The sequence below is a fragment of the Leucopleurus acutus genome (assembly GCF_964270905.1).
Source record: "Leucopleurus acutus genome assembly, chromosome: 10".
NCBI lineage: Eukaryota > Metazoa > Chordata > Mammalia > Artiodactyla > Delphinidae > Leucopleurus > Leucopleurus acutus.
The window spans coordinates 43,487,418-43,514,661 of record NC_139153.1 but is presented as its reverse complement, the minus strand read 5'-3'; the positions used below and the strand labels follow the sequence as shown (position 1 = coordinate 43,514,661).

The window sequence follows — 27,244 nt, the reverse complement described above, 5'->3', positions numbered from 1 at the left end:
CTGGCCTGCATAGTTTCTCCTGAAAAATAAGCTGATAACCTTATGGGGATTCCCTTGTATGTTATTTGTTGCTTTTCCCTTGTCGCTCTTATATTTTTTCTTTGTCTTTAATTTTTGTCTGTTTGATTAATATGTGTCTTGGAGTGTTCCTCCTTGGGTTTATCCTGTATGGGACTCTCTGTGCTTCCTCCAAATATTTTCTCAGGCCCTTTCTCTCTTTCTTCTCTTTCTGAGATCCTTGTAATGTTGGTATGTTTAATGTTGTCCCAGAGGTCTCTTAAACTGTCTTCATTTCTTTTCATTCTTTTTTCTTTATTCTGTTCCACAGCAGTGATTTCCACCATTCTGTCTTCCAGCTCACTTATTTGTTCTTCTGCCTTATTTATTCTTTAATTGATTCCTTCTAGTGTATTTTTCATTTCCGTTATTGCATTGTTCATCTCTTTGTTCTTTAAATCTTCTAGCTCCTTGTTGAACATTTCTTGTATCTTCTCAGTCTGTGCCTCCATTCTTTTTCCAAGATCTTGGATCATCTTTACTTTCATCACTCTGAGTTCTTTTTCAGGTATATTTCCTATATCCACTTCACTTATTTGTTCTTCTGGGGGTTTATCTTGTTCCTTCATCTGGAAGATATTTCTCTGCCATCTCATTTTATCTGACTTTCTGTTTTTATGGTCTCCATTGCTCAGGCTTCAGGATTGTAGCTCCTCTCACTTGCAGTGTTTGCCCCCTGGTGGGTGCAGTTGGTCCGGGGGCTTGTGCAGGCTTCCTGGTGGCAGGGATTGGTGCCTGCCCACTGGTGGGTGGCATTGAGTCTTGTCCCTCTGGTGAGCAGGGGTGTGTCAAGCAGCTGTTAGCTGAGGACATCTTTAGCCAGCCTGTCTGCTGATGGGTGGGGCTCTGTTCCCACCCCGTTGGTTGTTTGGCCTGAGGCATCCCAGCACTGGAGCCTGCAGGATGCTGTGTTGGGCCAGGTCTCAGTACCAAAATGTTGACCTTTGGGAGAGCTCATGCCGATGAACATTCCCTGGGGCCTCTGCCACCAGTGTCCTTGCCCCCACAGTGAACCACAGGCAACACTTGCCTCCTCAGGATACCCTCCAAGACCCACAGGTAGGTCTGGCCCAGGCTCCTATGGTGTCACCACTGCTTTGCCCTGGGTCTCAGTGCACATGAAACCTTGTGTGCACCCTCCAAGAGTGGAGTCTGTGTTTCCTCCAGTCCCGTGGAGCTTCTGTACTCAAGCCCCACTGGCCTTCAAAGCCAAATGCTCTGGGGCCTCCTCCTCCCAATGCTAGACCTCCAGGCTGGGGGAACCTGATGTGGGATTCAGAACTCTTACTCCTGTGGGAGAGCCTCTGCGATATAATTATTTTCCAGTTTGTATGTCATCCACGTGGCATGCATGGGATTTGACTGTGTCACAAAAGTGCCCCTCTTACCATCTTGTTGTGGCTTCTTCTTTGTCTTTGGATGTAGAGTATCTTTTTTGGTAGTTTCCCATCATTTTGTCGATGGTTGTTCAGCAGTTAGTTGTAATTTTGGTGTTTTCATGAGAGGTGATGAGCTCAAGTCCTTCTACTCTGCCATCTTGTTCAGGGAGTCTCTGGCAAGGACTTTCTTAACATGATGCCAAAGGTTTTACTAAATGAAAATCATAACAAATGATATAAATATATTAAATTATATAATTGAAAGTAAAGTATAGAACTTCAGTACGGTAAACAAAAGTAAACAAAATTTAAAGGCACAGAACTAGGATAAAGTATATAAAACAAAGAGTTAATGTCCCCAAATAAACCAGACCATCAAGTGAAAAGATAGGTAAAGGACATGAACAGGCAATTTATAAAGAGAACACTGCAAATATCCAAGGAAATGATGTCAGTATCACTAGTAATAAGATAAATTAAAATGTAACAAATACAAATTTCATTCATTAGTCTGGGAAATGTGACAAAGGAGAAACTGCACCAGTATGGGTGGTGGGGAAAGAGCCACATTCATGCACTGTGGAAGGAGTCTCAAATTGGTGTCCGTTTTTGGAGGTCCTTTTCCTAATCTGTACCAAAAGTATAACTTTGACCTGGCACCTCAATTCTAGAAATTTGTCCTCAAGATAATCAGACACTGTGCTCATTGCAATGTTGTTTCTACTAGGGATAAATTGGAAACAATGGCTAAATTAACAGTAGTATATGCAAGTAATGAAATATTATACAGCCTTTAAAAAGAATGATAGATCTTGTATGTATTCACATTACTTAGTAGGTAAATGTTCACAAAAGATTGTTTCATGGAAAAAGAAATTTCAAAGCAAAATATTTTAGCCTATTTATAAAATCGTGCACTCAAATATATACACACAAATAGTGAGGGCTGAAAGAATGTTAACCTAAATGTTAGCAGAGGTTACTTTAGTGCCATAAAATTGGAGATGCCTTTTATTCTCTTTTTTTAATCAATTTTTTTAATTGAAGTATAGTGATTTACAATGTTTGTTAATTTCTGCTGTGCAGCAAAGTGATTCAGTTATACATATATATACATTCTTTATTTTATATTCTTTTCCATCATGGTTTATCATAGGATATTGAATATAATTCTCTATGCTGTACAGTAGGACCTTGTTGTTTATCCATTCTGTATATAAAAGCCTACGTCTGCTAACCCCAACCTTCTACTCCCTCCCTCTCCCAACCCATCCCCCCCACCTTGGCAACCACCAGTCTGTTCTCTATGTCTGTGATTCTGTTTCTGTTTCATAGATAGGTTCATTTGTGTCATATTTCAGTTTCCACATAAAAGTGATATCATATATTTGTCTTTCTCTTTCTGACTTACTTCACTTGGTATGATAGTCTCTAGTTGCATCTGTGTTGTTGCAAATGGCATGATTTCATTCTTTTTTATGGCTGAGTAGTATTCCATTGTACATATGTACCACATCTTCTTTATCCATTCCTCTGTTGATGGACATTTAGGTTGTTTCCATGTCTTAGCTATTGTGAATAGTGCTGCTGTGAACACAGGGGGTGCATGTGTCTTTTTGAATTATAGTTTTGTCTGGATGTACACCCAGGAGTGGGATTGTTGAATCATATGGTAATTCTATTTTTAGTTTTCTGAGGAACCTCTGTATTATTTTCCACAGTGGCTGCGCCAACTTACATTCCCACAAACAGTGTATGAGCATTCCCTTTTCTCCACACCCTCTCCAGCATTTGTTATTTGTGGACTTTTTAATGACGGCCACTCTGACCAGTGTGAGGTGGTACCTCATTGTAGTTTTGATTTGCATTTCTCTAATAATTAGCAGTGTTGAGCATCTTTTCATGTGCCTATTGGCCATCTGTATGTATTCTTTAGAGAAATGTCTATTTAGGTCTTCTGTCCATTTTTTGATTGGGTTGTTTGGTTTTTTTGTTGTTGTTTATTCTCTTTTTTTATAATTTCTGTATTATTTCATTTTTTATAAGACATATACATTTTTATACTCAGAAGAAAACAGGCCTACTTTCTGTCTTGAACAACTCCCAAAGTCCATTTTGGGGCCTGAATTATCCTGTTGTCATATCTACATGGACCAGATTAGCTATGTGGTCTGCTAATCTGACTGCTGACAGCACCGGCCCCCTGGATCACTGTAGCTCACAGGGGCCCTGCAGTCAGACAGGGAGGCCCAGAGCGACAGGTGGAGGCAGCTCCCTGGGGCCCTCAGTGACGCATTCAGTTGCCTAGACTGGGAGCCTCAGAGCACATTCTGGATAGGGGAAGGTAACTCAGGAGGGGCAGGTACAGATCAGAAGCCTGGAGTTAGAAGAGGGCAGCGGGGCCTCCTGAGTCTCTCTGTTGGCTCGGGGATTTGGCTTGAGGCAGCAGTGAGGAGGTGGGGAAAGACCGACAACTTCTAGCATTTTAGGAATGTTGACTCCCAGATGCTGAGGACTGCAGGAGGTTTGACTTCATCTAGTCCTGTGTTTCCTAATCTTCATATCTACAAACCGCCTTTACTATCATTTCTTTAAAATTTTGCCTTAGATGAACATTCACTGTTTTTTTGTTTGTTTAAATAAGTTTATTTTAAAGGGCAACTTTGAATGATTGTTGTCATTGGAAACACATATTGTTTCCTATGAAAAGTAGGTAATTGCCAAAGTAAATTGAGTAAAAACACAGTGGAGTAGAGGGGGTGGGGGAAGTGTATGCTGTTTCTAGCAGCAGGCCTTGAGCTGTTTTAGAGAGGTCTTAACAATGCACTAGCACTGACCTGAGACTTGCTCTTTAAAGTGAAGGAGGAAGCATTCTCACTACGCATTCTGCCTTGTTGTCCACACACCACATAACATAATTTCCTAACCCAGCAATGGTGCACACGCGGCTCAGAGGGCACACTCAGGAATCCCCTCCACGACATGGCTCCCCTCTGCCCCGCTCTCCTGGGCAGCAGATACTGTCAGAGATGAAGGCTTGTGCAGGGTGGGACTGGCTGGGTCAGGATATCATGTCTACCTTGTCTACCCTGGTCTGCAGGCCTTCGAGGACATCTACCTGGAGGAGCGGAAGACCATCAAGGTCCTGCTGGAGTATGCCGACAAGATGTTCACCTACATCTTCGTGCTGGAGATGCTGCTCAAGTGGGTGGCCTATGGCTTCAAGAAGTACTTCACCAATGCCTGGTGCTGGCTCGATTTCCTCATTGTGGATGTAAGTGTGGCCCCTGAAGGGAAGAGAGGAGGGGGGCGCCCGTTGCCAGTGTGAGAAGGAGCTGAGGCCGAGGGACAGAAGGACAGAAGGACAGGGCAGCAGGAGACAGCAGGACGAAGTGGAGCATCTTGGCTGTGCCACGGGGTGGGCAAAGGGGCAGGAAGCCTGAGTCTGGGGTCACAGAGCGGATACCTGGGCTCTGCCATCAAAACCCCCGACTGGGGACACAGGGAAACCTAGGCTTCTGGGAGAAACTATACTCACCACGGGGGATAGTGACGTGCAGTTCCCGCAGCGGTGTGAGCCAGGGTAGGAGTGGGGTCCCACCCTTTCAGGACGTCCAGAAGGGGGAGCGATGAGCCCGTATTGCAGCCCTCACCACGGCACCTTGTGAAGTGTCTGTCAGGCCCACTACACAGATGACCGGTTAAGAGCCTACATGTCCACACACAGAGGAGGTGTTGTATAGGAGATGGAATGAGCCAAAGACCAGAGGGCACGGGACTGGGGAAAGAGTGCTGGGCAGGCAGGAGATCCTCCTGGCTCAGGTAGAAGGTACCACTTGGGGAGGATGAGAGGGGTTGCAGTCCCCTGTGAGAAGGAGGAAAGCATGAACACTGGCTGAGGGGTTCCAGGTGGCTGCCCTGGGTGATCAGGCAGCTGGCAGGGCTTGCCTGACCTCCGGTGTGCCCAGGGGACCTGGGGCAGGAGGTTGGCATATCCCCTGAGCACCCAGTTGGCAGATGGAATGGGAGGCCCCTGCCCCACAGTTCCCCAGGCCCCGGGACACTTCTGGATACCAAGCAGGGTGAGTGCGGGGTCTTGTGGGGCTCCTGAGCACAGTCAGGTGGGAGGGTAGCCATGGCGGGGTGAGAACTGAGCCTCAGAATGCGGGGCAGCGTTGGATCTGTGTTCCCTAAGGGCAGAGGGAACATGGCGAAGGGCTCAGGCGAGGACTTATCATCTGGTTGTGGTGGGTCTCGCACAGCAGGATGTGGGTCAGGATCTGCAGGCTGGGAAGAGCTTTCCAGAAGACACTCGTAGCCCTGCCCACCAGCAGGGGCTGTCCTTCCTATAGTTATAGAAGAGCTTAGGCCTGTGCTTGGTCCCCACTTCGGGCCCAGAAGCTAAAGGGAGGGGCTCAGCTGCCAGTGGGCCTGGCCAGGGTCCAGGCCTGGGTGGGAGGACAAACTTGAATGGCTCCGTGGGCTAGAGTATGTGTGGAGACACAGATCCACGTTGCTGGGCCTCCAGCCCAGGCCTCTTTCATCACCCCAAGTGGCCGATGCTAATGCTGGGGTGAGAGGTGCTGGGTTGGCAGAGACGGGGGGAGCTCAGGATGCTCTTACAGCCTAGAGCCCTCAGAGCCTCCCTGAGATGAGGGAGAGGACCCCTGAAGCCTCCTTGCCAAAGGGCCAGGGGAAGGCCTGGGATCCTGGCAGCTCTGCCCTGAGGCCCCCTCACCCAGCTGTTCCTGCAGCTTTTTGGGACTCCCCCAGGGCAGGCCAGATAGAGTTTGCAAAGACTTCTGGGGAAGCCCACCCACCTCCCACCACCTGCCACCTTGGGGAACTCCGCTGAGGCCAGGCCTAAGGGCCTGAAATTCTCAAGATTGGAGAATCAGCCTGTGGAGAAGGAAACTGAGGCTCACAGCAGAGAAGGGCCTGGCCCAAGGTCAAGGAGAAGGAAGTGGGTGCTGGAATCCAGCTTTCCAGACACTGGCCATGCCCCCCTATCCCCACACTTCATGGAAATGGTGGACTTCAGGCCTCAAGGTCTGGAAAAGGATGTTTCCATGTTCAGTTCATGCATTTTTTCGATACTATTGAGCATCTGCTGTATGTGGGTGCTGTTGTAGATGCTGAGGATCTTGGGGAACAAAACAGACAAAACCCCTGCCTGCACGCAGGAAGGTGATTGTGAACCAGAAACATAATACGTGAGCCAGCTTTATATTACGCTGGTGATGTATACACATGGAGAAGAGGAAGTAGAGAGGGAAGGGGGTTAGGAGGGCCAGGACTCAGGGAGAAAGGAAGATAGAGATTAGAACTTTAAACAGGCTGGCCAGAGTGGGCTCACTGTGGTGACATTTGAAGGAGGTTGGGGTTAGCCAGGCAGATGTCTGCGGAACATTCCAAACAGAGGTTGGAACAGCAGTGCAAAGGTCCTATGGTAGGAGGGTGCCTGGGGTACTTGAGGAACTGCAGGGAGGCCAGAGTGGCTGGAGCAGAGGAGTGGGGAAGGGAAGTGCAGGAGATGAGGCCAGACTGCATGGGGTAGAACGGATGCAGCCTTTGAAAACCATGGGCCTTTATTTAGAATGAAATGGGGAGGCGTTGAAGGGCTTTGGACAGAAGAGCGACATCATCTGACTCATGTTATGAAAGAATCACCCTGTCAGGGTGGGGGGGGAGGGGAGTGGAGGCAGGGAGAAGGTTGGGAGGTTGTGGAAGTGATCCAGGGGAGAGATGATGGCGGCCTGGCCAGGATGGTGGCAGTGGAAGCGGTGAGAAATATTTGGACTTCTGACATATTTTGAAGGCAGAGCCAACAGGAAATCCTGATGGGTTGGATGTAGGATGTGAGAGACAGAGAGAAGGCAGGGATGATGCCAAGGCTTGTGGCCTGAGCAGCTGGAAGGATGGAGTTGCCATCAACTGACATTGGGTGGAGCAGGCAGGGCGAGCTTTGGAAGCAACAGACAAGGCTGGCCTGCTGGGAGCTAGGCGGGGAGACTGGCCGGACCTGGCTGCCCTCAGCAGCAAGTCCCTGAGAGATGCCCCTCATCCTCTCCCGGGTCGGGGCAGCACAGAAGTCCATCCTGGGAGTCTTCCTCTTCCAAGCCCCTCTGCCCAGCCTTCTCCCAACCTGCTGCTTCCAAGCCTGGGAGGAGGGTCCGGGAGTCAGGGCCCCGCCTGCAGCCCCTCACCACCGTCAGGCTGCCCTCAGAGCTAGGGTGGTGGTAATGGTGATTGCCGGCGAGGTCAGGCAGGAGGCCACTTCTAACCTGTGATCACCGGCCAGCAGTGACATAAGAAGGGTTTGGATGCCCCTGGAACTTTAGAAGGATAAAATCCGCTGGGTGGAAATGCCCTGGTGAGGGCGGGGCAGAGAAAGCAGAGAACAGCCCTCAGGGGCTCCATCTGCGCTTCCCTTCTTTGAAGACGGCAGAATGTTGTGAGGTCCAGCTTTGGGGAAATGCCCCAGGATTGTCTTGTCTGCTCATACTCAACTCAGGACAGTCCTTCTTCCCCAGAGAGTCTACTTCGGGGCAGGGAAGGGGCAGGCCCAAGAATCTGACTTGAAGGAAAGCACATGGGACCTAAAGCCCAGGCTTTGTGACCCTGCTCCTCCACACTAGCGCGTGGCTTTGGAACTCAGTTTTCTCATCTGTAGCATTGGGGGGTGCATTACAAGTCCTGGGGTGATTGTGGCTATTACAGACGTGTGTGTGTGTGTGTGTGTGTGTGTGTGTGTGTGTGTGTGTGTGTGTGAAGTGCACACAGCAGGCCCTCGGTGAAGGTCTGAAAGCTGGGACATGCTTGGGCTTGCCCCCAGCCTCTTGGGCCGCAGGAAGTCTGGCCCAACGCAGGACAGCCTGTGAAAACGATCCAGCCGGGAATCAGAAAGACTGGACACAGGAAGACCTGCTGGCTCTCTCACACCCAGCCTGTTTTCGGTGGGCCAGGAGCCCTGCCACTGTCTCGAGCTGTCCCCGTGGCTCCACTCCCACCCTGCCTCCCACAGGTCTCGCTGATCAGCCTGGTGGCCAACGCGCTGGGCTTTGCTGAGATGGGCCCCATCAAGTCACTGCGGACCTTGCGTGCGCTCCGACCCCTGCGAGCCCTGTCACGATTTGAGGGCATGAGGGTAAGAGGGGTGGCTCTTCCCACAGGGGCAGTGGGAGGTGGCTCCATGGAGGGGACCCGCAGGCCCACTTGCTGTCCAGGCGGCCCTGACCCGGTGGGAGCATGTGCAGGATCTCCAGGAAGCACGGCTGGGCTTGGTGGCACTCGGAGATGGAGAGCTGTGCGAACCTCCCCCCAGGCCTGCCACCCCCAGCCCTGTGGGCTCCACGAGGGCCAGAGAGCCCTGGATAATGGAGAGGAAGTGAGGCCTGGGGCACAGGCGTCTCAGCTGCAGCCAGCCCCACCGGCCCAGGGCCCCTTCGGCTTCTGCTCTCCAGCGGGGCCTCGTGTCTGTGTGTGCCCCGGCTCCATGTGTCCATCCCTGTCCCCTGCCTCCTGGCTATCACAGGCTGCCTTCCCTCTGTCTGTGATAGGCAGTAGGGCAGTGCTAGGGAGGATGAAGGAAGCAAGGAAGGAGCCAGCTGTATTCTCACCATGAGAGAGCAGCTTGTATTTGCTTAGTAAGCTCTTTGGCACTATTTTCTAAGTGCAGAGCCCTCTGCGTTTTTTTCAAGTCACCAAATTTTACCAAAGAATGTGCACATATAAGGCAAATTGAAAAGCCCACCAAGAAAAAACATTATCCATTTTATATAGCAAGAAAACGAACCCATGTGTTTGTGTGTGGGGGTTTTTTTTGTTTCTTGTTTTTACAGAATGTTCACAGTTCTGTTGTGACTTTAGCAGACACATCTGTGTGTCTCTCACTGACCCAGCAGGCACCATTACACAGCCCCAGTTTGGTTGATGGTTTTGAACTTTGCTCACACCCCCAATCCATGGAGAAGCAAGCTGTTTATTTCTGGTGGGAAGCCGTTCACAAGTGAATAATCCGACCTAAGTTAAATGTCTCTTTGGGAGCAAGGACATTTTGTTCTGGGACAAGGGGACATGGGGGAGACACTAGTTGCCAGGAATGCCTCTGCTGTGGCTGCTGGCCACAGAGCCAGAGAAGGGCAAACGGGAGAGTTGGTTTCCCACCCTGTTCCCAGGTTCATCATGCCTGCTGGGGGGCCACGGACCGACCCCCTTCTTTGCGTGTGTCAGCATTACCATATCCACCGCCCAGCCCCACACCAGCTCCGCTCCTAGTCTGTGTGGCAAACATGTTCCTGGCTCACAGATAGCTGAGAACTAGGTCCCTCACTGGAGTGGAGTCCCCAGTTATTTTTGCCAAGGATACTTCTCCTGGGTGCTGTGAGTTTAAATGAAGAGCATGGGGCCATGGCCCCATGGGGTCAGAGAGCCTCTCCCTGGGGAGGGCAGAGGCACAGGGAGCGCGCACACCACCCGCCCTGCCAGCCCTGCTCCCACCGCAGCATGGGAGGGCTGTCAGAGCACCCTCCAGACGTACCACCCGGAGGTCCCCTGGGCACACTTTACAGGAGAACACCCATCCATCCCGGTAGCAGCAACCCCAAAGGAAATCAGAAGCTTAGCTCAGAGAGTGTATCTCCAGAGGCCCTTTCTCATCAGACTTGTGGCATACTCATCCAGCAGAGACCCTGCTGAAAATTAAGTTTGAAGGTCATGGATTCCGGGCAGAGCCAAGAAGGGAAAGGCAGATGTTCTGAGCTGTGTCAGACTTTAGGGTGCAAAGCAAAAGGCGTGTGTGTTCTCTCTCACTCCCCTCGCTGCCCACCAGAGCTTCCAGCCATGGGTTCCCCTTCACTGGGGACAGGAATTGTTCCCCACCCCCATAGGGACCTATACCCAGGAGGTTGAGTAGTTTGGGGCTCTTGAAAAGGGTGTGTGTTCTGGGCACCCCCAGGAACTGAGCCTCTTCTCTGCCCACTTGAGGTTGTGGTCAATGCCCTGGTGGGCGCCATCCCCTCCATCATGAACGTCCTCCTCGTCTGCCTCATCTTCTGGCTCATCTTCAGTATCATGGGCGTGAACCTCTTCGCGGGGAAGTTTGGGAGATGCATCAACCAGACTGAGGGAGACCTGCCCTTGAACTACACCATCGTGAACAACAAGAGCGACTGTGTGTCTTTCAACGTGACTGGTGAATTGTACTGGACCAAGGTGAAAGTCAACTTTGACAACGTGGGGGCCGGGTACCTGGCCCTTCTGCAGGTGGTAAGTCCTGTGGGGGTGGGGAAGGGCCTTCCTTCCTCCTACTGGCTGACCAGCAACAGGCACCTTCCCCTGTGCTGTGGGCAGGTGAGGGAGAGCGGGGCCACTCTGGATCCTCACGATAGGATCATGTTGCCCAAAGGAGGCTTAGGATTCTCCAGGGAATTCTTGGCTGCTTGGGAAGGCCCCAGATTTTCCATTCTAAGGAAGATGCTACATTCTCCAAGTATGGCCTGGGGCTTCAGCACTACAGCAGAACCAGCTCCCCGGATAGCAGTCAGTTTGGCAGTACGATGGCACAGATTGCAAGTGAACGACCATAGACACCCAGGGACTGAACTAGTAGCAAAATTGTGACTCTGGCCGCCCCTCTGTTATAAAAGGTAGTGATACCTCCTGCGTTGTTAAAAGAATATATTTCCTTTCATCTCTAATGTGCAAGATGTGTGATGTTTAAACACGCATGGCCTTCCCCAGTCTTTCCAAAGTTTCCATTGATTTGTGAGGACAGTGGCTTCAGTGATTATAATGCACAGCATACAAATAACCTTGACAACAGAAATCAGTCTGAACCATAACATGCAAAGCTGCAGCTTGTTCTTGCTGTCCCAACCAAAAGCCCAGACACCTGTCTCTAGTCCCCAGAACAGAGGGAAGCTTGGCACATCCCCTCACACCTCCACCCACCTCTGAAATCACAGGGATAGCTTTCTCCAATGACTCCCCTGAAATACATAGTGGGGAACATGATTAGAGCCAAACTCAGAGCACCTTCCATCCCTGTGACTGTCCCTTCTGAATGTCAGAACTTGGAAGGAAAGCCCCCTTTGTGTTGCAGACAGAACCGCACAGTGGCTGGGAAGAATTCGGTCACGGGCATCTCGTAACCTTGGGTGGTCCCCAGCAGGTCCCACAGCATCTCCAGGCCTCTCTGTACAGGTGAGGGCCCCGTGGCACAGGGAGCTGAAGCAGTTGCCTTCTCTGTGGCTGCCTTGGTTTCCCTCTGCCCTGCCTGACTCATGAAAACTCTTAGATATGGGAAGTCTGTGCAGACCAGCTTATACCCTGGAAGTAGGCTCAGGACACGATCGGATTTTGCCAAGGACACAAGTGAGGTCCGCTAGGCAATTGGTCTCACCAGCAAGCATGTCCCCCAGGCTCTTTCTGAATCATCATAGCATCCCAGACTTGGGCAGTCCATGCAGCCAGTGCCAGGACCTTGTCCTATTCGGCCTCCTCTTTCCTGCCTTGTGTGCCATGCCAGCGCCAGCACGTATGGACTCACAAGAGCCAATTGCTACATTTTCCAATATTTGGCAAGCCATTATTAAAAATTAGATTTTTTAAACTTGTAATTAACTCAATGATATTGAAACGAAATCAGAACTCACCATTACCACTTATTATCATCTATGCTCCTGAGGTTATTCACACCTATTATATCCATGCAGTGGAAATATTACAACGCTGTGCTCCTGTGCATCTCTTCCCGACTCTGTGTTCAGTAGTGACATGTTGGCAACTTAAGGATGGCAATGATGGGAGTATTTACAAAGAGAAGTTGGCAAACACAACAATCAGGGCTTTTCTTTTTCTTCTGGAAAGCCATTTGTTAGCCATTTGCCAACACACCACTAGCAAAAGGACCCCCTTAAGTATGAGGGAAGGTTGGGATTCTTCAGGGACTTCCTTTGAAAAGCTATGAAGCAGAAGCAATAAGGCTCATGACAAAGGGGACCAGGTCAGCCCTGGAGTCCACCTTAAGTAAGAACTGAGAGCCCAAGAGCCACCTCTCTCTCCCTGATACCTGCTGTGCGCTTCTGTGTCATTTTAGAATCTGAAATGAATGTGGATCTGAAGGGAAGTCTCTTGGCCAACATCAAGAAGTTTATTCCCCCACTGTATGACCTTCTTGGCTGGCTTCCCCTCCTCCTCGGCCCTGAACAAGAAGGCCTTTCCCTGACCGCCCAGCCGTTTGGATACTGCTGAAAGGGTGGGATGGACTGATTGCTTCTTGTAGGAGGTTATTTCCTGGCCTCATCTGCCCAGACGGGAGCCCTAAGTAGCTCCATAGATGCAGGATTAAATGATTTCCTTACTTTTGTTTTTTCCTTCCAGGCAACATTTAAAGGCTGGATGGACATCATGTATGCAGCTGTGGACTCCAGGGGGGTAGGTTGTCACACTGGCCTCTCTGCCTGAGTCAGGCACCCGAGGTTCCCAGCTTCTTGGCCCCCAGGGAATCAGGGTCTACATCCCATAAGGGCCAGGTCTCTTGTGTCAACCCAGAGTTGAGCCTCTCTGGAATGCCTAGGCCTGGCCCTGGGGCAAGGTTGTGTGGTCTCCCAAGGAGTCCCCAAATCTACAAATATCTTTCAAATTAAATTCACTGTAATTTAGTTGAATCAAAGTCTTACCCCAGGAGGATGGGGTGGAACCAACAGAGACATAAATCAACTTTCTCCTTTGTCCTTGTGTTCCACCCCCATCACACTGAGAGTTGCAGGCTGAGAGATGCCCCCATATACTCAAACCTCCCAGTGGCCCAGGGGAAGGAGCCATGCAGGGACGCTGTGCCAGCCCTGAGCCCAGCATGCCTGCCCTTATCACCTGCCACCACCCACTCTTCTCAACTCCATCCCCACCCACCCATCACACACACTCAGACATACACCCTGTGTGGTGACCTTCCTCTGACACACCCAGCCAGCCCACCCCCATTCCCGCCTGTCTGACCTCCGGTCTGGTTTCTCCCCTCTAGTATGAAGAGCAGCCCCAGTGGGAATACAACCTCTACATGTACATCTACTTTGTTATTTTCATCATCTTCGGGTCTTTCTTCACCCTGAACCTTTTCATCGGTGTCATCATTGACAACTTCAACCAACAGAAGAAAAAGATACGTAGAGCACAGGTTCCCCAGGCTGCAGGGCAAGGCTGGATGCCAGGGACTTGGGAGCCTTTCCAGCTCCTGGCCCCATTTTTCCTTCCTGTTGGGGATGGTCCTCTTCTTGCTCCTGTTGGGATAGGGTGGGAGAGGGGTGTGTCTATAATGTGACCTGCTTAGGGCTGTAAGCCTGTAACAAGGGGCCCCACGCCTGCCGTAGTCTGAGAGATGAGGCTCCTAAGAGAACCTGGGGTGAGGGTTGTGTCTGTTTACCTGGTCCGTGATCAGGGACAATGGTGGGGGCGGTACTGCACAGAGGCCAGGGTCTTCCAGGAGCTCCATCAGAGGGGCCATGATTGGGTGGCAGGCAAACCAAGTGGGCAGAGAGAACTTCCAAGGTGGCTGAGCTGAGCAGGGGAGAGGATGGGAGTAGGGACTGGATTTGCAAGTCACAAAGTCAGAGAGAGCTCAAGGAGAATGGGGACAGGGACCCAGGAGAAGCAGGTCCGGGGGTGGGGGGAATCTCTGGTGCAGGATAGAGGCACACTTTCCTCCCCCAGGAGAGGAAGTGCGGAGGAGTGCAACCCTGGCATCCTCATCAAGGAGGCGAGATCCCTGTGCCCTCCATGCTGGGGGCTCTGAGAACTCCAAAATGAAGCTGGTGCCTGTCTCTCTGCACTTAGGGGGCCAGGACATCTTCATGACAGAGGAGCAGAAGAAGTACTATAATGCCATGAAAAAGCTGGGCTCCAAGAAGCCCCAGAAGCCCATCCCACGGCCCCTGGTGAGTCAGGCTTTCAATTTGGTGGGAGTGGGGAGGACCAGCTGAGGGGACCCTGGGAAGGCCCCATGCCACAAGACCAGCTATCAGGGCCTCTTCACAGTCTTTTGGCCCAGCCTAGGGCCCTCAGCCTGTCCAGGAAAGGAGGGACCTATAACCACACACAGGGGCCTCAGTCTCACGGAGATAGAAGGGAAGGCATGAGACAGCTATGGCAGCCCAGGGGACACTCCCCTACCACAGGAACCTCTCAGCGAGCCCCCTTCTCCCCTGCAGGGCTGCAGGCTTTCCCCAGGGAGCGCAGGACAGCCTGCCCCCACCCCCGTGCATAACCTCATCCTTGCAACTCCCTGAGCAGTAGAGTTCCCTGGTAGGTGGGGCCCAGAGGGGTGCTGGGTTCTCTGCTAGGCTGACTCCCTTGGCCCAAAAAAGTGTGTGTGTGTGTGTATTGGAGCAGGATGGGGGCAGTACTGAGGTTAATTAAGTGAATCGTACCTAAATCACTAGCTTGTAAGTGGCAGCCCCAGTTTTTGCATCTAATTCATCCATTTCATCTGATACTTTCCTGTTCTCCATGCTCGGTTCTAGGTTACGTGTGTGTGTGTGTGTGTGTGTGTGTGTGTGTGTGTGTGTGTGTGTGTGTGTGTGTGTGTGTGCATGCGCAGACGTGTGTTTTCACTTATTTATAATCGTCTCTCTTCCCCAAAATAATCTTACAATTAAAGACACATATAAATACAGTCAGTAGAATCCACTGGACCACTGGGGGAGTCCCAAGTAGAATAAATAAAATAAATTCCATAAAAAGGGTGGAGAAAATTTGTTAACCTGAGGACTGAGACAATTACTAGGACTGAAATTTAAATCTGACCTTGAGCCTTCAGACAGTGGGAACAAAAAGGGAAGCATGATGAACGATGTGCTGAGGAAACTCGGGGTAAGAGAGGTCCCTTTCTGAAGAGCCATCAGAGATGGTCTCAGGGAAGAGAGAGCCTAGGACTGGGCCTGGAAGCCCAGGGAACTTTCAGCAGGAGAGCCAGGCTGGCCAGCATCCTGACTTCTTCTTCCCGTGACTGTCTGGGGGCATTGGCCCCCGCCAGAGGATGAAGTAGGAGGGTAGGTGGCCTGGGCTGAGAGGCAGCAATGGGGGCATGCTAGCCTGTCTGAGACCCCTGCTGAGCCCGTCCTTTGCCCCTCCTTTCAGAACAAGTACCAGGGCTTCATATTCGACATTGTGACCAAGCAGGCCTTCGATGTCACCATCATGTTTCTCATCTGCTTGAACATGGTGACCATGATGGTGGAGACAGATGACCAGAGCCCTGAGAAGGTCAACATCTTGGCCAAGATCAACCTGCTCTTCGTAGCCATCTTCACAGGCGAATGTATCGTCAAGATGGCTGCCCTGCGCTACTATTACTTCACCAACAGCTGGAACATCTTTGACTTCGTGGTTGTCATCCTCTCCATCGTGGGTGGGTATGCAAGTTGGCTGGGCAGAAAAGCCCTCCCCAGGCGAGGCCTTTCCCTCTCCTCCAGCCCTGGATCTGTACTTCACCATAACAAGTACACCAGGCTCCTACATTCTTTTCTCTCTACATTCCTTGCCTCTACCCCCATCTCATACACACACACACACACACACACACACACACACACTCACACACACACACACATCTGGGAGGGCCCAATCAGGCCAAGGGGCCAACCTGGTAGAGGACCCAGCACCCCTTCCTGGCCCCACCCTCCCTGGAACCCTGGAACACAGCTCTCTGATTGGAGAGCTTCAAGGATGAGTCTGGGAAAGGGAATGGGACCTGTGGGGGCTTTCCTGCCTTCCCAAGGGAAGCCTGCCCCTTAGGCTGAAGGAGGAAGAAGTTCCAGAGTCGGGAGGCAGGTGGCCCTCTAAAGTAGAAGTTATCCCTGGAGATGGAAAATTCTGGAGTCTAGCCACCCAGGTATGTGCCAGGTTCCTTCAGACATCACCTGCCTCATGCAGTTTACCTTATAAAGTCAGCACTGAGGCAGGGAAATCATACAACTAGGGAGAAGCAGAGACAGGATTCATACACAGTCTACTCAGGCTGCTATAACAAAATACCAGACTGGGTAACTTATAAACAACAGAAATTTACTTCTCACAGTTCTGGATGCTGGAAGTCCAAGATTAAGGCACCAGCATAATAATGTTTTCTGGTGAGGGTCCTTTTCCTGGTTCATAACCTGTACCTTCTTGCCATGTCCTCACAAAGTGGAAGGGGCTAGGGAGCTCCATGAGCCTCTTTTATAAGGGCACTAATCCCATTTATGTGGGCTCCACCCTCATGACTTAAGAACCTACCAAGGTCCCACCTTCTAATACCATCATCTTTGAGAGTTGGGATTTCAACATATGAATTTAGGGGGAGACAGAAACATTCAGACCATAGCACATGCCCATATCTGTTTAACTTCAGAGCCCAAGTTCTTTTTTTAACAACAGTTTTATTGAGATATAATTTACATAACATAAATCCACCCTTTCAAGTGTACTTCAGTACTTTTTAGTATATTCACATAGCTGTGCAACCATCATCACATTCTAATTTTAGAATATTTTCCTCATCCCCAAAAGAGACTCTGTACCCATTTAGCGATTAGTCCCCATTTTCCCTCTCCCCAGCCCCTTGGCAACCAGTAATCTAAAATTTTGAGGGGCCGCCAAACTGTTTTCCAAAGTGGCTGCACCATTTTACATTCCCATCCTCAATGTATGAGGGTTCCAATTACTCCGCATCCTTACCAATACTTGTTATTTTCTGTATTTTTTAATTATAGCCACTCTAGTGGGTGTGAAGTGATATCTTATTGCGGTTTTGGTTTGCATTTCCCTGATGACTAATGATGATGAACATCTTTTTATGTGTTTATTGGTCATTTTCCTTGGTATATCTTGGTATATAATAAGAGAAATGTCTTGGAGGAATGTCTTCAAATCCTTTGCTCAATTTTTTAATTGACTTATTTATGTTTTTATTGAGTTGTAAGAATTCTTTATATATTCTGGAGGCCAGTCCCTTATCAGATATATGATTTGCAAATATTTTCTCCCATTCTGTAGGTTGTCTTTTCACTTTCTTGGTTGTTATCTCTTGAAGCACAAAGCTTTTATTTTTAAGTCCAATTTATCAATATTTTTTTTCTTTTGTCACTTGTGTTCAGGGCCCAGTCTTGACCCTGCCTCCACAGACCGCTGCCTTGGGGTGACTGGCTTTCATCTTTCTGCCATGTTCAGACCCTGCCTTCAGTGACTCAGAGGCAAAAGCAGGGGCTGCTATGGCTGTAGTGATGGACAGATGGTTAGAAGCTGGAAGTTAGGTCAGGAAATGCTCCGAGAGGTCCCAGGCAGGGGTGAGGGCGAGATTGTGCCTGGTGGGACTGGAGAGAAGCTTTAGAGAATGCGGGTGTCAGGAACAGGAACAGAGCCCTTGAGGCATAGTCTCAGAGATTCCAGGAGGTGCAGTCTGTCCTCAGGAACACCTAGTGATCCCAGAGCTTGTGTACCAGAGAGGCATAGTTAACATGTCGACTTGGAGCCAGAGTGTCTGAGTCAAATCGCAGCTTCTCACTGACTAGGTGGTAACTTAGATAAGTTTCCTCTTCCAGAAAATGAGGATGATGGTATCAGCTTTCCTCCTAGGGTAAGCCCTTTCTTCTGTTGGAAGGGCTAAATGGATGGGTATGAATTGCTCAGCCCAGTGCCCTATTGACAGTGAACACTGGACATATGTCAGCCGGTGACATTATTATCATATGAGGAGTCGGGAAAGGTCACTTGGGCCAATACGGGGCAAGTGTATTCCACTCTTTCCCCTATAACTTACATCCCTGCTCCTTGAAACTCCAAATCCAGAGTAGTCAGTGGAGATGGGTGGGCAGGCCTGGCAGCTAGCAGAGTTGAGAGGGTCATAGGAAGCACCTCAGAGAGGCTGAGATGTGACAGGTGAGGTGCGGGGAGTGGGCCGACTGCCTGGCCAGTGCCTCTTGTATTTCAGTGCGCACACAAACGACCTGGGCTTGTTAAAACACAGTGGGTCTGGGGCGGAGCTGAGATTCTGCATTCCTAATAAGTGCCCAGGAGCTCAGGCTTCTGGTCCTTGGACCACACTTTGAGTAGCAAGGAGCTAAAATTTCCCGAGTTCTGATCCAAGGTGGGCCACCAAGATGCTGAGAAAGTCCTCTGAGGCCTCAGAACCCAAGATCTGGAAGATGGGCCTGGTACGGCTCTGCAGGTGTTCTCAGGAGACTAAGGAACAGAGAGCTAAGAAGGCACTTTGCAAAAGATGCAGGTACTGTAGGTCCTCCTTTTCTGGACCACAGATGCAGCAATGGAGACTCAAAGAGGTGGGTGGAGGCAGGGTCCTTGCAGACCCCAGGTGACCCAGGCCTCCACTTCCTGGCTCCTCGCTGTACAGAGACCCCTCCCAGCGATGCTGGGCTGGAGGGAGGACAGCAATGCCATCAGTGGCCACAGTCTGCATTGTTTCCCACAGGCACTGTGCTCTCAGACATCATCCAGAAGTACTTCTTCTCCCCAACGCTCTTCCGAGTCATCCGCCTGGCCCGGATCGGCCGCATCCTCAGGCTGATCCGCGGGGCCAAGGGCATCCGCACGCTGCTCTTCGCGCTCATGATGTCCCTGCCCGCCCTCTTCAATATTGGGCTGCTGCTCTTCCTGGTCATGTTCATCTACTCCATCTTCGGCATGGCCAACTTCGCCTACGTCAAGTGGGAGGCTGGCATTGATGACATGTTCAACTTCCAGACCTTCGCCAACAGCATGCTGTGCCTCTTCCAGATCACCACGTCGGCAGGCTGGGACGGGCTCCTCAGCCCCATCCTCAACACGGGGCCTCCCTACTGTGACCCCACCCTGCCCAACAGCAACGGCTCCCGGGGAAACTGCGGGAGCCCCGCCGTGGGCATCCTCTTCTTCACCACCTACATCATCATCTCCTTCCTCATCGTGGTCAACATGTACATCGCCATCATCCTGGAGAACTTCAGTGTGGCCACGGAGGAGAGCACGGAGCCCCTGAGCGAGGATGACTTCGACATGTTCTATGAGACCTGGGAGAAGTTTGACCCGGAGGCCACCCAGTTCATTGAGTATTCGGCCCTGTCCGACTTTGCTGACGCCCTGTCTGAGCCGCTCCGAATCGCCAAGCCCAACCAGATAAGCCTCATCAATATGGACCTGCCCATGGTGAGCGGGGACCGTATCCACTGCATGGACATCCTCTTTGCCTTCACCAAGAGGGTCCTGGGCGAGTCTGGGGAGATGGACGCCCTGAAGATCCAAATGGAGGAGAAGTTCATGGCGGCCAACCCGTCCAAGATCTCGTACGAGCCCATCACCACCACACTCCGGCGCAAGCACGAGGAGGTGTCGGCCTCGATCATCCAGCGGGCCTTCCGCAGGCACCTGCTGCGGCGCTCCATGAAGCAGGCCTCCTTCCTCTTCCGCCAGCAGGCGGGCGGCAGCGGCCTCTCCGAGGAGGATGCCCCCGAGCAGGAGGGCCTCATCGCCTACATGATGAACGAGAACTTCTCCCAGCGCCTTGTCCCGCCCTCCAGCTCCTCCATCTCCTCCACGTCCTTCCCACCCTCCTACGACAGCGTCACCAGGGCCACCAGCGATAACCCCCAGGCGCGGGCATCTGACTACAGCCCCAGCGAAGATCTCGCGGACATCCCCCCGTCCCCAGACAGGGACCGTGAATCTGTCGTGTGAGCGTGCCCCGGTGGGCCAGCGCACAGCGTCATGGCAAACCCAAATGCAGCCCCAGACCAGCAGCCGTTGGGCCATCTGTCCTTGCTTTGGGCTTCAGGAGTGAGAGATGAGCCTCAGCCCCGTGGACCGACAAGGCAGAGTCCTGTGCACCATGCTGATGGCTGGAAGCATTTGGCTACGCCAGCCATTCGGGGTGGCCTGTCCCTAGAGGCCCCAAGTGTACCAGTCCTGGTGGAAGGTTCTGGTCAGGCAACACCCCAGGGCTCTGACAAGCAACTCCATCCCAGCTGCTGAGACAAAATACAAAACTGAGACTGTAGGTGTTGTGAACGGGCTTTCATAAATTTATTATATTTGATATTTTTTTACTTGAGCAAAGAACTAACTTTTTTCATGGACGGATCGGCAGCAATTCCCGCTGCCTCTTCTTAACTCTGCACAAGAGTGTCTATGGAGCTGCTGGGACTCTGTTGTCAAAGCAAAAGTGAAATCCAGTGTGGGTCCCACAGGCCTTCACTGCCCAGGGGTTGGGCTAAGGTGCCAAGAGGGCTGAACCCCTTCCCCTTCATGCGTGTGCACGCTCCCATACACACAGAGGCCAGACACAGGCCACGTGTGGCCTGGGCTCCCCGAGGTGAGCACCAGGCAGCCTCTTCTGCCCTAGCCTAAGGGAGACAGGCCTTTCCTCCCGGCCCCTATGGGTGGGATTCTTGTCAGCCGGGGCTCATCCTGGCCTTCCATTGTACCCAAGGTCCATTTTCCCCTTGTATTTTTATGCAGGCCACCCTGGGGTCAGTTCTACAGATACAACAAGCTTCCAGAAGAGAGTGTCCCGGGTCCCAGGGCTGGTCCTCGGCACTGATGTTGCCTTTCTTCCCTGGAGAGCGTGGCCTCTGTTAGTGTATTAACGTTAAACGAAGGGCCTGAGGGAGGAGCCCCACTCACTTCCTGCCACCCAGCTTGTCCTTGCTGCCCAGCCTGGCCGGCCCTGCCCCACAGGCGAGGAAGAGAAGGCTGAGCCCGTGGGGTTAGGGCTGAGAAACACAACAGCCCTCAGAGCGGGGGCCCCTGGCCCATGTGGAGAAGGGAGTCTGTTGTCATCACCCAGGCTCTCTCTCCGGACCTTTCTGCCTCTGCCCAGCTGTGAGGGGATGCCCGTGTGGCCTCCAGCTCCTCTCCAGATGCAGTGGCATGGGAGTGGGGAGGGCTGTTTGGGCCCTGTGCAGAGAAGGGGCCTCAGGAGGCTCAGGCCCAGTCCCTGTGCCCTGGGAGGGGAATGGACCCCAGGCCCCCTGGGAAAGGGAGTAGTGTGACCCTGGACCAGCTCCTCCCGCTCAGCCCAGGGTCCTGGTGGCACCCGCATGCAGGACCTTCTGGGGCAGCGGCCAGGCTGCCCATAGGTCTTGTGAGCAGGCCTTTTCAGGGAAAAATACTTTTTCTAGTCCAATTACCACCCCCAGGGCCTCTTCAGCTGCTGACAATCCTACTTAGCATATGCAAATCTTTTAATGTAGAGAACTGTCACCCTGAGAGTGACAGTGGTGGCTGGTGGAGCCTGTGCAGGCAGGGGCTCGGCTGCCCAAATCCGCTCTCCAGCAAAGCCGCCCTCCACCCGGCGGCAGCCACCTCTCAGGGCAGCCCGGGAAGCCAGAAGCTGGCTGTCCTAACCTACCTCGCCGAGCCGTCAGGGAGCTGGCCGTGGGGAGCTAAGGGGACACTGCCGGCGAGACAAGTATTATGTTTCTTCTTGTCACCTGAGTTCCCTTGGTGGCAGCCCCAGCCTCCACCCCCTTCCACCCCAGTGATTTCTCTTCTCCCATGTTCCCTTTGAGTCCAGAGTGGGATGTGGTTTTTAACTGTCCCAGCGACACTTCTCTGAGTGGAAATCTTATTTTTGTAGCTCTCTGTGCTGTGCTCTTAAGGCTTGGAGAGGTGTGTGCCCTCCCTGGCACCTGGCACCCAGAGCCTGCTGCATGGACGGGGATGAGGCTGGGAGGCCGGCCGGCCTGCAGGCCCAGCTGACCGGAAGGCAACTGGGGTTTTATATGTGGGGACAGCCTGGGAGCCTGAGGCAGGTGCCCGGGGCCGGCCGCTGACAGACGACGCTGGCTGCACCAAGTGCCAGCCGTTGTCTGAACTACCCAAGCACTTCTCACCAAACTTCGTGCGTAAATAAGATACATATTTTTAAAACAAACCAATAAATGGCTTACATGACCTGGCCTGGACCCTGTTCTTTTTTTTTAATTGAAGCATAGTTGATTTACAAATTTACAATATTGTGTTAGTTTCTGGTGTACAGCAAAGTGATTCAGTTTTATATATCCAGCCTTTATTTTTGCCTCTTCCTGTCCCTTTCAGCTTCATTCAGTGGAGACAATCTTCCCTGGCCCCGGGTAAAAACCAGGCCAATGCTGGGGCTTTTCCACTCAGTCTTGGGTGAGACAGCAGCCTTCAGCCACTCTGTTGTAAATACCATCTTAGCCTCATCCTGAGAGTGTCCAGTCCTACGACAGTCGGAGATAGGGTGGCTGGACGGCTAGAGGGGACTCTCATACGGGCATCTTCTGGCTTTCTGGAGACTCCCTACTGGGCCTTCTCCCTGTAGTCTCCTCAGCCCTAGGAATGCACTCTTCCAGGTGCCCCGTGACCCTTCCTTTGCCTGTGGGCACCTGTGGGTCTACTCCCAGCCTCTTCCTGCCAAGCCCCTGGACCTTCCCGGTAGCCCTGTTGTGGAGGCTCACACAGGCCCTCTCTGCCTGCTGCCTCTGGTCCTCAGGAAGCACTAAGCACACTTGCCCCACCCACACTGGCCCGCGGCTAGGCCCCGGCAGCAGTGTGCTCCAAGGCCACCACCAGAGCAACCCTCCCTCCAGGTCCCAGGGCTGAAAACTTGAGCTTTCTCAGGCCCAGTGAGGCCCAGTCCTCCATGTCAAAGCTCTCCAAGAAGGCCCAGGAAGCCCCCCTCAGCAGGTCAGGGTTAGAAGGTGGCACCCTCCACACACAGGCCATCCTCAAGAAGAAAGCCACAGCGTCCTGGAAACAACTCATGACAGTTCTCTGCAAGAAACCCACTCACAACAGGTTCCCTTGGACCCCTTTTTCTATCCTTGATGTGACTATGGGGTCCCCATGTCCAGCTCCATTTCCCTTGTAAGCCATCTGCATACAAGAGACACATGGTTTGGCATCCTGAAACCCTTGGTATTGGTCCCTTGGTCAAAACAGGGGCAGAGACAGTCCACTTTAACCTCCTGTGACACTTGTTTAATTGTCTCCCCAGCCAGACCAGGGCATTTCAAAGGGCAGGCCATGTCCCAGTGTAGTGGGCCATGACCAGCTTTTTTTAAAATGATATCAGAATTTAAAATAGCCGTGGATGCTATGTGCTTAGGATAAGTGTTGTTTTGTGAAGCTATTGTTTCAGATATACATAGAAAACTTGGGTGAGTGCCTGTATGTACACTGGGTGGTGAAAGAAAATATATTTTGTATTAGAAATTGCAGCAAAAAGAGTGAAAACAACATGAGGAGAGGGGTGTGAGACAAGACAACGGAGTAGAAGGACTTCAGCTCACCATCTCGCATGAAAGCACCAAAATCACAATTAGCTGCTGAACAACCATTGACAAAAAAGACTGGAACTATCAAAAAGATACTCTACATCCAAAGACAAAGAAGAAGCCACAACGGGATGGTAGAAGAGGCACATTCACAATATAATGAAATCCATACCCGCAGGGCGGGTGGCCCACAAACTGGAAAATAATTATATCTCAGCGGTTCTCACACAGGAGTGAGAGTTCTAAGCCCCATGTCAGGCCCCCAGAGCATTTGGCTTAGAAGGCCAACAGGGCTTGATTGCAGGAACTCCACAGAACCAGGAGAAACAGACACTCCACTCTTGGAGAATGTACACAAGTTCTCATGCACACTGGGACCCAAGGAAAAAAGCAGTGACTTCATAGAAGCCTGGGCCAGACCTACCTGATGGACTCGGAGGGTCTCCTGGGGAGGCGGGAGTAGCTATGGCTCACTTTGGGGACAAGGACACTGGTGGAGGAAGTATTGGGAGTATTCATTGGTGTGAGCTCTCCCAGAGGCTGCCATTTTGTCACCAAGACCTGGCCCCACCCAACAGCCTGCAGGCTCCAGTGCTGAGACCAAACAACCAACAGGGTGGGAATACAGCCTCACCCATCAGCAGACAGGCTGCTTAAAGTCTTCCTGAGCCCACAGCTGCTTGCAAAAATCCTTTACAAAACACTAGCAAACCAATCCAACAATACATTAAAAGGATCATACACCATGGTCAAGTGGGATTTATCCCAGTAATGTGAGGATTTTTCAATATCCACAAATCAATCAGTGTGATACACTACATCAACAAATTGAAGAACAAAAACCATATGATCATCTCAGTAGATACAGAAAATGCTTTTGACAAAATTCAACTCCCATTTATGATAAAAACTCTCCAGAAAGTGGGCCTAGAGGGAACTTACCTCAACATAATAAACACCATATATGACAAACCCACAGCTAACATCATACTCAACAGTGAAAAGCTGAAAGCATTTCCTCCAAGATAAGGAACAAGACAAGGATGTCCACTCTTGCCACTTTTATTCAATGTAGTTTTGGAAGTCCTAGACACAGCAATCAGAGAAGAAAAAGAAAAGGAATTCAAGTTGCAAAAGGAGAAGTAAAACTTACTGTTTGCAGATGACATGATACTGTACATAGAAAATCCTAAGGATGCTACCAAAACACTACTAGAGCTCATCAATGAATTCAGTAAAGTTGCAGGATACAAAATTAATACACAGAAATCTATTGCATTTCTATACACTACGAATGAAAGATCAGAAAGAGAAATTAGGAAACAATTCCATTTACCATCACATCAAAAAGAATAAAATACCTAGGAATAAACCTACCTAAGGAGGAGAAGACCCATACTCCAAAAACTGTAAGACACTGATGAAAGAAATCAAAGATGACACAAACAGATGGAAAGATATACCATGTCCTTGGATTGGAAAACTAAATATTGTCAAAATGACTACACTACCCAAGGCAATCTACAGATTCAATGCAATTCCTAGCAAATTACCAATGGCATTTTTTTGCAGATCTAGAACAAAATATCTTAAAACTTGTATGGAAACACAAAAGGTTGCCAAAGCAATCTTGAAAAAGAAAAAACAGAGTTGGAGGGATCAGGCTCCCTGATTTCAAACTATACTACGAATCTACAGTAATCAAAACAGTATGATACTGGCACAAAAATAGAAATAGAGATCAATGGGACAGGACAGAAAGCCCAGAAATAAGCCCACACACCTGTGGTTAAATAATCTTTGACACAGGAGGAGGAATATACAATGGAGAAAAAACGGTCTCTTCAATAAGTGCTGGGAAAACTGGACAGCTACATGTAAAAGAATAAAATTAGAACATTCTCTAACATCATACACAAAAATAAACTCAAAATGGATTAAGTACCTAAATGTAAGACTGGATATCATAAAACTCTTAGAAGAAAACATAGGCAGAACACTCATTGACATAACTTGCAGCAGTATCTTTTTGGATCCACCTCCAAGAGTAACAAAAATAAAACCAAAAATAAGCAAATGGGACCCAATTAAACTCAAAAGCTTTTGCACAGCAAAGGAAACCATAAATAAAACAAAAAGACAACCCAGAGAATGAGAGAAAATATTTGCGAATGATGCAACCAACAAGGGATTAATCTCCAAAATATACAAACAGTTTATGCAGCTCAATATCAAAAAAACAAAAAGCCAATCAAAAAACGGGCAGAAGGGCTTCCCTGGTGGTGCAGTGGTTGAGAGTCCGCCTGCCAATGCAGGGGACATGGGTTCGTGCCCCAGTCCGGGAAGATCCCGCATGCCGCGGAGCGGCTAGGCCCATGAGCCGTGGCCACTGAGCGTGCACGTCTGGAGCCTGTGCTCCACAACAGGAGAGGCCACAACAGTGAGAGGCCCACGTACCGCAAAAAAAAAAAAAAAAAAAAAAAAAAAAGGCAGAAAATCTAAATAGACATTTCTCCAAAGAAGACATTCAGATAGCCAAAACGCACATGAAAAGGTGCTCAACGTTGGCAATTATTAGAGAAATGCAAATCAAAACTACAATGAGGTATCACCTCACACCAGTCAGAATGGCCATCATTAAAACGTCTAAAAAGAATAAATGCTGGAGAGGGTGTGGAGAAAAGGGAACCCCTATATACTGTTGGTGGGAATGTAAATTCGTAACAGCCACTATGGAGAACAGTATGAAGGTTCCTTAAAAAATTAAAAATAGAATTACCATATGATCCAGCAATCCTGCTCATGGGCATATATCCAGAGAAAACCATATTTCAAAAAGATACATGCACCCCAATGTTCACAGCAGCACTGTTTACAATAGTTAACACATGGAAGCAACATAAATGTCCATCGACAGAGGAATGGATAAAGAAGATGGGTGTATATATACAATGGAATATTACTCAGCCATAAAAAAGAATGAAATAAGGCCTTTTGCAGCAACATGGATGGACCTAGAGATGATGGTACTAAGTGAAGTAAGTCAGACAGAGAAAGACAAATATTATATCACTTACATGTGGAACCTGAAAATTGATATAAATGAACTTATTTACAAAACAGAAACAGACTCAGTCATAAAAAAAACAAACTTATGTTTGCCAAACGGGAAAGGTAGTGGGGGTAATAAATTAGGAGGTTGGGACTGACATATACACACTGGTATATATAAAATAGATAATCAACTAGGACTACTTTATAGCACAGGGAACTCTACTCAATACTCTGTAATAACCTATATGCGAAAAGAATCTGGAAAATAATGAATATATGTATATGTATAACTGAATCACTTTGCTGTACATCTGAAAATGACAATAAACTAACACAACATTGTAAATCAACTATACTCCCAATATAAAATATTGGCCTGGGAGGTGTCAGGTACATCTGGAGGGAGGCAAGAGTGGGCCTTGCGGTTACCACACCACCACAGCTGTCACCCGGCCACTCTGGGGTGAGGCTGAGGTCCAGGTTCCA

General features: G+C 50.2%; 1 protein-coding gene across 7 annotated transcripts in view; it reads left to right on the top strand.

Annotated features, from left to right (window-relative positions):
* SCN5A (sodium voltage-gated channel alpha subunit 5) overlaps window positions 1-20,141 on the top strand; it is a gene marked incomplete at both ends in the record, with an annotated part of 85,611 nt that extends 65,470 nt beyond the window's left edge. For 4 of the 7 annotated variants that reach the window (XM_082848749.1, XM_082848747.1, XM_082848753.1 and 1 more), the window contains 8 exons: window positions 4,537-4,710; window positions 8,461-8,583; window positions 10,422-10,703; window positions 12,819-12,872; window positions 13,462-13,603; window positions 14,271-14,371; window positions 15,573-15,843; window positions 18,901-20,141. In XM_082848749.1, the coding sequence (XP_082704875.1) occupies window positions 4,537-4,710; window positions 8,461-8,583; window positions 10,422-10,703; window positions 12,819-12,872; window positions 13,462-13,603; window positions 14,271-14,371; window positions 15,573-15,843; window positions 18,901-20,141 (2,388 nt within the window). The remainder of the gene's footprint in view (window positions 1-4,536; window positions 4,711-8,460; window positions 8,584-10,421; window positions 10,704-12,818; window positions 12,873-13,461; window positions 13,604-14,270; window positions 14,372-15,572; window positions 15,844-18,900) is intronic. The other 3 variants (XM_082848751.1, XM_082848750.1, XM_082848752.1) reach the window with 2 other exon arrangements.
* Window positions 20,142-27,244: the final 7,103 nt, after the last annotated feature.